Source organism: Nycticebus coucang, chromosome 6, assembly GCF_027406575.1.
Source record: "Nycticebus coucang isolate mNycCou1 chromosome 6, mNycCou1.pri, whole genome shotgun sequence".
NCBI lineage: Eukaryota > Metazoa > Chordata > Mammalia > Primates > Lorisidae > Nycticebus > Nycticebus coucang.
In genome coordinates this window covers 3,323,922-3,336,649 of record NC_069785.1, presented here as the reverse complement: position 1 = coordinate 3,336,649, position 12,728 = coordinate 3,323,922, and the positions used below count along the sequence as shown (strand labels likewise).

The 12,728-nt window shown below is 51.1% G+C and overlaps 1 protein-coding gene across 2 annotated transcripts in view; it reads left to right on the top strand.

Annotated features, from left to right (window-relative positions):
• Positions 1–4,772: 4,772 nt before the first annotated feature.
• Positions 4,773–12,728, top strand: part of SAMD4A (sterile alpha motif domain containing 4A) — a 209,967-nt gene continuing 202,011 nt past the window's right edge. The window contains exons 1-2 of one of the 2 annotated variants that reach the window (XM_053593943.1): positions 4,773–5,012; positions 6,136–6,747. In XM_053593943.1, coding sequence (XP_053449918.1) covers positions 6,552–6,747 — 196 coding nt within the window. In that variant the 5' untranslated portion in view covers positions 4,773–5,012; positions 6,136–6,551. The remainder of the gene's footprint in view (positions 5,013–6,135; positions 6,748–12,728) is intronic. The other variant, XM_053593942.1, reaches the window with a different exon arrangement.

Below are 12,728 nucleotides of genomic sequence, written 5' to 3'. Positions count from 1 at the left end.
TTATTCCTCTATCCATCCATTGATTTTATATATTTATTTATTTATTTTATTTTATTTTATTTTATTTTATTTTTGAGACAGAGTTGCCCCAGGCTAGAGTGCCATAGGGTCATAGCTCACAGCAATCTCAGACTCCTGGGCTTAAGCGATCCTCCTCCCTCAGCCTTCCCAGTAGCTGGGACTACAGGCACCTGCCACAACACCCGGATAGTTCTTCTACTTTTGGTAGAGACAGGGTCTCACTCTTGCTCAGGCTGGTCTTGAACTCCTGAGCTCAAGCAATCCACCTGCCTCAGCCTCCCTGAGTACTAGGATTATAGTCATGAGCCACTGTGCTTTGTCCATCCATAGATTTTTGATGCATTTTTCTTAAGTATAACTCATTTTTAAAAATAGGTTCATAATGGGTGGCGCCTGTGGCTCAAGGAGTAGGGCGCCGGTCCCATATGCCGGAGGTGGCAGGTTCAAACCCAGCCTTGGCCAAAAAGCACACACACACACACACAAAAATAGGTTCATAAAATCCATAGTATGGAGGTTTGATAACTTATTTGCTTATTCCCTGATAGGTAGTCCAGTGTTTTGTTGTCACAAAGTGGTAGTATTTAACATCTTTCTGAAATACTTTTCCATTTTTATCTTTTAGTAATGGTACTCTTACTTTAGTAGGGTAGATTCCTAAAAGTTGGATTACCAGGTAATAAGAAAAAAATAAGAGATAGACTCAATTTAACTGTGCTAATGAAGTCACGGAAAGCTGGTATTTCTTCTCTTGTATTGTCTTATTACTGCTGGGAGAAATATGAACTCAAAACACACAAGCATGGAGTTCTCAGGACGCTTTATAGATTCAGACAATATCTAGACATCCTGTTCCCACTGGGTATCACCAGTGTTTAAAATTGTACCTATCTCTGCTGAAACTACTCATCCAGTGACACCAGCTCAAAAGGCAAAAGATCGATAGTGTTCTCCTTAACCTCCCAGCAGAATCATTGCCTCTTCCGACTCTTTCGAACCTGCCATGCCTCTCCCTAGACCCACCTCCTATGAACTGTTCAGTGAAGTGCCTGTCCTGTGTTCACATGTGTGTGCACACGCACACTGGAGCATACTTTGGTCTAGCCCTGAAGCCTGAAGACCCTATATTTCTCCTGCCTTTGTACCCTCCATTTGCATAGCACAGTGATTTGTACTGAGTAAAACTTCTTGTTGAGTGAATCATGAATGAAACGCAGGGGCGAGGTCCAGAGGAGCAGACAGTGGCGGGATCCTGTATGCAGCGTGAAGAAGCTGGAGCATATTCAGTGTCTATTCCGAAGCCAGAGAGAATGTCTGAGCTGGAGAGTAGAAAGATGGAGGGTTGGGGGGTGTGGGCTGAGTAATCAGGAGTCTAGGACAAGAGCTAGGTAAGAGGCAAAATAGGCTTATCAACAATTCTTGGGAGTCGAAGGCCTAAGTGTTACGGTACAGTGAAGACCTGAGTGTTACAGGAGTTTCTTTGGGAGACTTTTTAAATTTAAGTTAGACCTGAATTCATGCAGTGTTCTGTTTTACTTTAGTTTTTTTTCACCAATAGTAGAAAAATTAGAAAATATAGAGAAACAAGATGATAATCCTCAGAAATCCTACCATACAAAGAAAATCACTAGTAGTTAGTATTTGGTTATAAATATTTTCATATCTTCTCCTACATCTATATGTGTACTGTATTTATAAAATATGCAATGGATATATGAAATTTTATATATTAAACACTTTTCTATATATTTGTCATGTAGGATTTTTCTGTTAGATAAAAGATACCATCTGTCTTCAACATTTAAAAAAAAAATAGGGGGGGCGCCTGTGGCTCAAAGGAGTAGAGAGAGGCCCCATAGGCTGGAGGTGGCAGGTTCAAACCCAGCCCTGACCAAAAACTGCAAAAAAAAAAAATTTTTTTTAACTTGAGAACCTGGTGCAGAGTAAGTGTTCACATACTGTCAGTTACCTCTGTGCAGACATTTTTTGCTAATTCATAAAGCAAATCATTAAAGATAACGATTCTAATACCTCCATAGGCAATGTATTTCTTCTCTTTGTTTTATCTTATTACTGCAGGAAGATATATGGATTTAAAATATATGTCTCATTGATGCAAAGAATACCTACATATCCTCTTAGACAGTGATTTATAAATATATCACCAATTTATCTGGAATTAGTAATCCTTGAAACATCTGCACGTTATCGTTATTCGGCCAACAAAAGTATTATTCATTAAGCAAAAACCAATGTTTTCTGTTCCTAGGTTGCAGGGGGGGAGAAAAGCGAAATGGTTTGGAGAATGTGAGTTCATTTGTTCACATTCACACAGAGCCTGGTTTCTCCAGGGGAGTCTGGCTGGCAGGCCTGGCCTGGCGTGGTCAGGGCTCTGCGTACTTACTGCCCAGCTCAGTGCCTGGCACAAAGTCCTCTTACAGTAAGTATGTTCCAGATGAGTAAACAGGAAGACAGGAACACAGACAGTAATATCTCCACCCTTTAAAGGATATCTTCATAGACAGTAATGTCTCCATCCTTTAAAGAAAGGATATCTTCATTCCTTTCCCAAGTGATATGGATATTTATGTATTTCTCGTTAGACACTTGCTACTTATGCATGATAACCGGGTACAAGTTCATACAGGAAAAGTCCACATTAAATACAAAACCTTCTATTTGGCCGATGGTATTACTTGTCTTTCTTCAGAGTCGTATCTTTACTCTGGGGTATAGGGGGGTCTTATACCTGAGTTTTTCTCCACTCTTTCTTTTGCCTAGAAGCAAGGAGAAATCACGGAAATTGCTAACCCACAAATACAAGGGGGCTGGTAACTCACGCCATGCTTATCTTTGCAAGAATGTCCTGAACCGTAAGAACTCAAAAATCAGCTACATCGCGATCTTTTCCTGGTTTGAAGGCCGTTGTAGGAACCACACTCTTCCAGTAGGTGTCAGTATTTTCTTTCATCTCCTTAAACGCGCGTTCTTGAACCTTTGCCTCAAGAGGAAGGTTTTTTTCTTTTGGGTCTTGTTTTTAGTTTACTGTTCGTTTAGTAAACCTCAGGTCACAATAAGTATGTTAGTGAAACTTATGTTTCACTTTTATTAAAAAAAATTCACTGTTGGGGGCTTCCAAAGGCCCCCAACGGGGGGCGTCAGCTCTGGCCGCGGTTCATAGCGCAGCGCAGCGGCACCCACCGGCTCCCGCCAACGCGCCTTCCCAGCCCCGGATAACGCGGTCACTGAGGACTAGGTGGTTGCTAGTAACGTCTCGGAGAAAACCATCTATTGTCCCTCTCTGCCGCCACAGCCATAAAAAATAAAGTAAAAACAAGGCATTAAGTTCAGAATTCTTGTTTTCTAAATAGGGCAACATACACATTAAATCATGCAGATGCCTTTCCAAGTTAATAATGGACTTAAAAAAAATCCACACACCCTAATTTTAAGGTAACACTTAATTTTAGCAGCTCCACAAGACCTTTCAATTAAAAGACAGGTGCTGTCACGCGGCTGACTTGACTTGTGCGCTCCAGAAACTAAATTTGGGGAGGAAGGAAGCAAGCGTTGAAATTCTGGGCCTTATACCGCAGTGGAAAGACAGACGTGCCCATGACGGAGTACCACCTTGGATATTTTATCTTCAAACTCCCGGATTAGCCAGAGTAGCGCAGGCTGGGTCTGACACCTGTCCTCGAGTCCTTATAAACAAAATGCTAGAGGGCTGGGTGTTTCTTCTGCAAACACAGACAGCCCCGTTTGGTCATCCGGTTCTCCTGCTGAATGTTCCACTCATCAGAAGCACAGCAAGTTTTAGGTTTTAGGCCCTAAACCTCAGAGAAAAGGAGGTTTCTACTTTGGAGACCAGCCGGGGCACTTGCCCAGCCCACCCGTGTGGCCTCGGCCCCGCAGCCGTCCGATCTCTCCTGCGCCATCAGCGCCTCTGAAGCCTTTTCTCCTCCGCTCTGCGAGCTTTCCAGGTGAGGATGAAGCATGCGGGACCCGCGAGCTCTCCAGGCGAGGATGAAGCATGCGGGACCCGGAGGCGCAGGGGCCGACAGGTGGTCTCGCCACGCCTCCCGGTCTGGAGGAAGGTGCCAGCCTCCGCTCCAGGCCCGCGCCCCCAAGCCCCGCCGCCTTCCCAGGGCACAGCGGGGCCCAGAAGGGGTGCAGAGCCCGCCACGAGGCCCCCGCCAGAGCGAAGGGATGATCTGCCCGGGCCCTCGGTAGGGGCCGCCCGCAGTCCCGCGCGTTGGCGCGTCCAGCTCTGGCGCACCGCCCGTCGCCACCCGGGGGACTCATCCCGGTCTCCGCCGCCTACAGGCCACGCCTCTCTGCCACCCTCTGGCTCCGGGAGGGCCGAGGGGTCACTCGAGACGACGAACCACATTCCCGAGGACTAGCAGCCGGTGGCAGCACAGCCCCTGCTCGAGCGCCCTCCGAGGTCCTTCTCGCCCCGGCTCTGGTGGCTGGACCGCCCCAGCCTTTCCAGATCTCTCCTGCAGCGAGAGGGGAATTCACCGGACCCACTCCCCCTTCCCTCCGAACTTCTCTCGACTCGACCCGGCAGCTCCACCCGGCTCCTCCCCGTCCGCTCCCTCCGCCTCCGGCCCCCACTTAGGAATCCGCTCCCCCCCGCAGCCGCCCGCGGGGTCCCGGGATCCTCCCCTGCCCCCCCCCGCCGCCGGCCGTGTCCCTCCCCCCGCGCGGGCGCTCCCTGCCAAGCCCATGATGTAATGGTGTATGTTAATGAGGAGCATGTGGGGAACTCCGGCTCCGCCGGCTCAGTCCTCCGCGAGCCGACCCTGGAGACGGCAGCAGCCGCGGCGGAGGTGGCCCTGGCTCTCAGCGCCACAGTCTCCCCGCGCCGCCCGCCCCGACGGCATGGCCCGCGTCCCGAGCTCCGGGCGCCCCCAACCCCGCTGAGAGCCGCCGCGGCCCGGGACCCGTGCGGGGGGCCCTGCGCTGCCGGGATGAGCCGCGCCGAGGTGAGCGCCCCTTCCCTTCCGCCCCCGACGGAGGCCCGACGGTCGCCAGGGGTCCCCACCCGGGAGCTTCCCCAGGCCCTCAGAGCCCCGGGAGCAGACGCTGGGAGCAAGCCACCCTCAAGGCTGAGCCGCTGGGGTATCCTCGCTGCAGCCGGCGGCCACCCCAACCGGGATGGGACTGGGGGAACCCCGCAACAGAACTTTCTTCTTTACGGTCGTGGGGGGCGTGTGCCCCGGCGCCTATCCGCACCCCCACGGGGCCGCCCTGTCCGCCCAGGGAAGTGGCCCCGCGGACCTGGGCTGTCCCCGCGCGGCATGCGTCAGGGCCGTGCCGCCTTCGGCCTGGGACGCGCTGCTGGGCGCTGGGCCGGACAGACCCGCCCGTAGGCGGCGGCAAAATGCCTAAAACACACACGCGCGCACACAGGCTCACGCGCGCACACGCCTGGTGGCTCCGGGCGGAGCAGGCCCCGGGAGACCGCCCGGGTGGGCTGCGGCGGCGCGGCGCGGGGAGCCGGGGCCCTGAGCTGCGCCGCCGCCCGCGGGGCGCAGAGCTCGGGGTGGGGAGAGTTTATTTTTGTCTGGAGCTGCAGCCGCGGCTGCTCACGGCCTAAATCCAGAGGGGCGCCTGGCGGCGGAGATGCCGGCTGTGGCTGTAGATGGAGCTGCAGCCGCTCGGCGGCTTCTCCGGGAGGAGGAAGGAACTGGGGCCGCTGCCTCAGCCTCCGCCTCGCGTTAGCCCCCACCCCACCCCCGCGCCCCCTCGCAGCCGCAGTGCAAGTTTTCGGCGCGGGGAAGGGCTGCTGCTGGCTCCGGCGTCCGCAGGCGCAGCGCCCGAGGCCACCCCGGGCGGGGCGCGCGGGGAGCACCCGCCGCTGGCAGCAGCAGCAACAGGAAGCTGCGGGGTCTGGTCCCGCACCTGGGAACCCGGAGGCTTCTCGCTCTTCCCCGGACGAGAGGAGCCCATCTCCCGCTTCCGGGGGTGTGGGGGGCGCGGCCGGAATTCGGGGGAACCCAACCTTCCGCGGGACGCCCCCGGCCCCCGGCCCCTCCCGGGCGCCCGTCCCCCCGGCGCGCTCCGCGGTGGGCCGAGGTCTCACTGCGGCTCTTTCTTTCCTTCCAGTGGTGATCGCAGCTCGGACATGCCGGCGTGAGGGTCCGAGCGGCCGCCCAGCGGGGAGGAGACCCCGGGACGTCGGAGATCACCACCCCGAAGCTGCAGGCGGGGGCAGAGAGGGAGCCTTCTCCATCCAGCTGTGTGCCTTGCGGGGGATTTTTAAAAAGTCGTTATTTTTTTAAAGCAACATTTCCGTGCTCCTGTCTGTCATCGTCTTCGGGGAAAATCAGCCCGAGCCACCCGAACGTAACCGAAACCAGACGAGAGAGGCGGGAGTCCAGGCAGTATCTGCAGCGTCCGGGAACCGGAGACACCTTGGAACCCGAGCGCGTCCCCGGCGGCCGTGGGGCTGCGGCTCCGCCAAACTTTGCGGCGCGCGGCGTTGCCCGGGGGCTCTGTAGACCGAGCGCGGCCCCCTGACCATGATGTTTCGCGACCAGGTCGGGGTGCTGGCGGGCTGGTTCAAGGGCTGGAACGAGTGCGAGCAGACTGTTGCGCTGCTGTCGCTGCTCAGGCGCGTGAGCCAGACCCAGGCCCGCTTCCTGCAGCTCTGCCTGGAGCACTCCCTGGCTGACTGCGCCGAGCTGCACGTCTTGGAAGGAGAGGCCAACAGCCCGGGTAAGTGCGCGGCCGCCGGCCCCTCGCCCCCTGCTGCGGCACCTGCGGCCGGGTGCGCCCCGACAGCTCCGCCCGGACGGTCAGGGTGGCCCCGGGGCCCTGGGCACGCGCCAGGTCCGGGTCTCCGTCCCCACCGCCGCCCACCTCCGCCGCCGCCTTGGGGTCCTCCCCGTCGCGCGCTGGTCAGTCCATCCGCGGTAGCCACGGTAGCATGAGTGATTTTTCTCTCATGCAGTTTCCTGGGAAATAAGTAAGTCAGGTCACGTAGAGTCTGGATTTTCTGGGCTTTTTTTTTTTTTTCCTCCTTTTTCTTTTGGGCAACGTGGCTCGCTGGATTTTAGCTACATGTGAACAAGCCCCGGACTGCCCTTCAGAAGCCAAGCTTGGATAAGGCTGTATGGGAATACGTGAAAATCCAATTTTATTACTCGTTTTCCCCCATGGATATTCGGGTTTTAGTGTCTTGTCCTCAGAATAATACCGAGGTGATGCTGCAGACTATTAAAATGACATTTGCAGCGCGCGTCTATGGTGTGGTTAGCGCGCTCATCACGTTGTCCGGATTGATGACGGGTCCAGGAGAAAGGGCTGGCAGGAATCGGGCTCCGTGGTGCTTTCTGTTGGGAAACTTTACTGAATGGAACAGAACTGCTCCCTATTCCCCCGCTCGTACTCACAGACACCTCAGCTGGTGGAGAAAGTGACTGAGCTGGAAGGGGCCAGCACTGTGCTGTTTGTCAGCTTGGTGGTGACACACTGAAATTATGTCCTGGGGGAAAGGGGGTGGGGACCAGGGGCTGGCAAAGGCCCGAAGGCTGTGATCTGGGATGGGATGTGATCTGGGATTAGAGCGCTGCTGGGGAAGGGTGAAGGCAGCCCCAGTGTCTGTGCAGAGAAAAGAATGCAGGGTCCTCTTTTGGCTGGTGCAGGTCAGAGCTGTGAGCCTGGGAAACCCAGCAGAGGTCTGGGCTAGGTTTGATGACAAAGTCCAGTTGGGCAGTAGGGGCCTGCTCTGAGTGTGCCTTCAGAGTAGCAGAAGGGAGCTGGCCTTCTCCCTGCTGTGGTCCTCATGATGCCTGAAAACACTGGAATGGGGTGTTTCCATATATAGAATCATAGGGTGGAAATGACGGAGGAAATCCTTGCCAGCCTTTTCCTGACCAGACAGGACTGCACCTGAAAGCCCCTGCGTGGTCAATGTGCAGGGCCATACAGGGAGATTCCACTTAGCCCCAGCCCAGATGCCCATATCCTGACTCACTGGGGTGGCAGTGGCCAGGCCCCCCATGGTTTAGCTCCAGTTTACACATAGCTGGAGGCCTGGCCTCCCTCATGAGGGCATGGAGGAACAACTGGGGTCACCGTGTCAACAGTGCCTGGTTTTGCTTTCCCAGGTTTGACAAACACAGTTATATAAACTTCTGCATTATATAGAAGGCAGAGGATTTAAATACAGTCATTTTTGTTGAGTGCATGACTTCAGTGCTTTTAGGGACTGTTTCAGGATAATTCGTCTTTAGGTGGCTCAGATGTTGGAGGAACATTTTTCCCTTTGAGTAAATGGAAGGGTGTTTCCCAGCGTGGCAGCTCAGGTGGGTTAGTGAGTGAAACAGTTGGATATATGGTATTACAAAGAAGTGGCCTCGTTTAAAAATCTTGGAATTCAATAAACAAAGAGATTTAACTTCTATGAGTTTTAGAAATCGCTTGTAATTTTTTCCCTTGGAAAGTGTTTCCATACTTCATTGTTAAGATACCCACCTGTTTGTGCTGTCCAATGGTGTAGGTGCACAAAATATAGAACCATTATGTAAGATAGGGACCATTTTTCCAGTGTCTGCATTAATGTCTCAGCGTAGACCTTTAGCCTACATGGAAACCTTGGCACTTGTTTTGTTGTGTGGTAAGGGCAGAAATTTATTAGGAAGGTCATGGTTTACTTGGTTTACTTTTGGAGCATGGGATCAGGAGGAGCATTGAGATTTGTCACAGCACACCTGAGTCGCAGTGTGGCTCTGCATATCTGGAAGCTAGCCAAAACCAGGAAGGGGGCAAAAATGTCCACTTAGCAACCAGAGTAGATGGCATAAAAATCCCAGAAGAATACTCTTGTCAGTTCCTCTCTCACAACATACTTACTCTTATTCCAGACACAATCCTAACATGTTTTTCCAACTTGGAAAAGAATCCAAGGTGTGTTAGGGGGAGCACACTGAGAATGGGGTGAGTGGCTGTTGTAAACAGCAGTGAAAAGTGAACCCTGACAGCCTGGCAACTAAGAAAGAGACAGAGGAAGTATAACTCTACACATAAGAATTGGGGCAAAAATCTTGAAGGATGGGGAATATTAGCGTAGGAACTCTCAATTAACCTGGAAGGGAAGGCATCATTCTATAATAACATGAACTGATAATTGCTGTTTAGTGTTAGTAACAGTAAACCATCAAAAGGATACATTTTAGATACACTGGTTAAAGAGGACAAAAAATTAGCCTGGTGTGGAGGTTGAGGCAGATGCCTGTAGTCCCAGCTTCTCAGGAGGCTGGGGCAGGAGGATCCCTTGGACCAGGAGCATAAGGTTACAGTGACCTGTGATGATGCCACTGCACTCTAGCTCAGGCCACAAAGTGAGACTCTGCTTCAAAAAGGAAAAAGAGAGAGAGGGAGAAATAGTCAATGTACTTTGGAAACATTTACACCCAACATAATTCACCTCTGAAGCTGTGTTGGTGTGTAAAGCTTTCACCAATTTGGAAAACTAGGCTGTGCAGAATGACTCATTCACTGGGTGGCTAAGATTCCCTGCACCAGAGTCATCCTGTGCCACTGGCTTTACTTTGTAATCATCAGTTTAAAACACACACACACACATTCCTTCTAGTGTTTAGAGATTTTAGAATTTGGTGGATGGGAACTAAATTCATACCTGGGCCTTTAGTAAGAGTATGAGCTTGTTCCGTTTACCGCAGGGCCAGTTTTAAATAGCGAGAGATGCTGCACATCCAACGTGACTTATTTGAGTTCCATGCAGGGGCGTTGATGCTAATAGAATCTAGAGATTCATAGATTCATCCTGTGGCTCAGGTTCGTAGAGCCAAGGACAATGGCTGAATTAGTCCTTGTGGGTTTACTTGTGTGTGTTTCTTTTTCATTCCAGATTTGGTCAGGGTATTGGCCTTCATCAATCCCAAGTGAAGGCTCATTTCCGGAGCCCTCATACCCTGGGTAAGGCCCTTCCACTGCCCACCCAGAAGCCACTGGTGTTTCTGGCCAGACTCAGTTTGCAGGTGACCATTTCTGAGACCAGAAGATCATTTGATATCTGCGAATGATCCACTGACTGCAATTCCCAGAGAAAAATAGGTTGTGTGGCATTTATTTATGACTTTTGTCATTTGGACTTGAAATATATTTTTCAGTGGAAAGAGTGTAATAAAGGGAGATTTGCAACTTAATCCATAAAGACTTTTAACGTACAAAGTTGTATATTTTGTGGGGAAACTGTGTGTCTATAGTACATATATGGCAAAAAAGTATTGCTATTCTTATAATTGAATATGAGAGAAAAGATTATCTGAACTGGTGGTGCTTGAGGCAAAAATAATTGCAGAGACTGAAGAGGGCTTGCAGCTGTCATCAGAGTGTGGAGATGTTGGTCCTGCTGTTAATATGGTTTGGGTTGCTGTGGTACAGGGATGCCATCCCCTACCCTGAGTTACTGTTTTAGATCACAAATGGAGTTTCAAGGAAGCAGCCCCAGTTTTCCTGATGATATAGATAAGATCTTTTGTTCATTTATTCACTCAAAACACATTCTGAACATTTCCTGGGCCAGGGATAATGCCGTGGAGTGGGAAGGTAACTCACTCTACTCCAGCACGTGGCACATGGTACTCGCAGTGTGGAGTCAGTGACTAACGTGACATGCGCCCTGGTGATGTCACCAGGTGGCCCAAAGGTACTGGGCGGTGGGAGGTACCAGGAACACAGAGAACCCGGCAGCTGATTGCCTGTGGGAGGAGAGGTGTGGAGTGGAGATGTGGAGGCACTAGGAGCTGATGAGATGTGTGGAAAGGGTTGTGGAGAGCAGACAGGAAGGCGTCTCCCAGCAGGGCGGGTGAGCTCGCCATCAGCTGGGGGAATATAGAGTGCTGAGCTCTGGGAGGCAGAAATCAGGAGTAGAAATGACGGTGGGTGTGCAGGACTTTGACAGCTTGGAGTTCCTTCTGCAGGGACACGATGGAGACCCGGGTGGACTTTCAGACAGGAGCATGCTGAGAATGAGGAGGGAAGGAAAGAGGCACTGCAATATGAAAAAGGGGGTTGTGTGTGAGTGTGCAAGAGTGTGTGTGAGGGTATGTGTGTGTGAGAGCGTGTGAATGTATGAGTGAGTGTGTGAGTATGAGTGAGTGTAAGTGTGTGAGAGTGTGTGAATGTGAGTGTGAATGTGTGTGAGAGTGAAGTGAGTGTGAGTATGAATGTGTGTGTGAATGTGAATGTGTGAATATGTGAGTATGAGTGAGTGTATGTGAGAGTATGTGCATGTGTGAGTGTGTGTGTGACTATGAGTGAATGTGTGTGAGGTGTGTGAGTCTGAGTGAGAGTGTGAGTGTGAATGTGAGTGTGAGTGTGTGCAAATGTGAGGTGTGTGAATGTGAGTGTGTGAATATGTGAGTATGTGTGAGTGTGTGAAAGTGTGAATGTGTGAGTGTGAATGTGTGTGAGTGAGGTGAGTGTGAGTATGAATGTGAGTGTGAATATGTGAGTATGAGTGAGTGTGTGAGTGTGAGAGTGAGGTATGTGAGTGTATGAATGTGTGTGTGAATGTGTGTGAGTGTGTGAATATGTGAGTATGAGGGAGTGAGTGTGTGCATATGTGAATGTGTGAGAGTGTTTATATGAATGTGTGAGTGTGAATGTGTGTGAGAGTGAGGTGTGTGTGAGTATGAATGTGAGTGTGTGAATATGTATGCGTTAGTGTGAGTGTGTGTGAGAGTATGTGCATGTGTGAGTGTGTGTGTGTGAATGTGAGTGTGAGAGTGAGGTGTGTGAGTGTGACTATGAATGTGTGAGTGTGTGTGTGAGTGTGAGTGTGTATGCACTCTGTGTGCTTTGGGGAAAGAGTTAATCTGGTATATGCAGAATCCTCAGGGGCGAAAGAGAGAGAAATGAGGCAGGACGGTTCCCCATTTGGCCCCTTCTGAGGACGCTACCACCGGAGGGCAGCTTGGGTGCTGACAGCATCGGTGTCTGGGGGAGAAGGATTGAGAGAGAGAGGAAGAGAAGGTATTGAGCCAGTGGCTGGCTGGCTGTGTCCGGGCACGTGTTGTGGGGATGCTCAGACTGCAGATTTTGAAATCCTTCAGATTGGCCCAGTCATTAGGTCCTGAACCTTCTGTTTTCTTATCTGTAAAATGGTGGTGGTAAAACCTGTTATTAGCTAGAAGTTGCTTGTAAATGATTCAGTGAAGATCTCTTCTATTCCTCAGGCTTGAATTTGCCTCTAATTAACATGGAATTGCTTCTAATTAATATAAATACATTTTCCTAAATGACTGTAAATCTATTCATTTAAAGGATTATCAAGGCTGGGCGAAGTGGCTCAGGCCTGTAATACCAGCACTTTGGGAGGCCGAGGCAGGCGGATCACTTGAGCTCAGGGGTTTGAGACCAGCCTAAGCAAGGAACCCTGTCTCTACTAAAAATAGAAAAACTCACCAGGTGTGGTGGCAGGAGCCTGTAGTCGCAGCTACTGGGGAGGCTGAGGCAGGAAGATCGCTTAAGGACGAGAGTTTGAGGTTGCCGTGATGATGACACCACAGCACTCTACCTAGGGCAATGAATAAATGAATTAATAAATAAGTAAATAGATAAATAAAGGATCATCAAGCAGAGATGGGGGATGAGTTGGAACCCTAAAAGATGTCAGTTTATGAGGCTCCACCTTCTTTATTTAGTTCTGTTTTTCTGTTTCTCTCCTA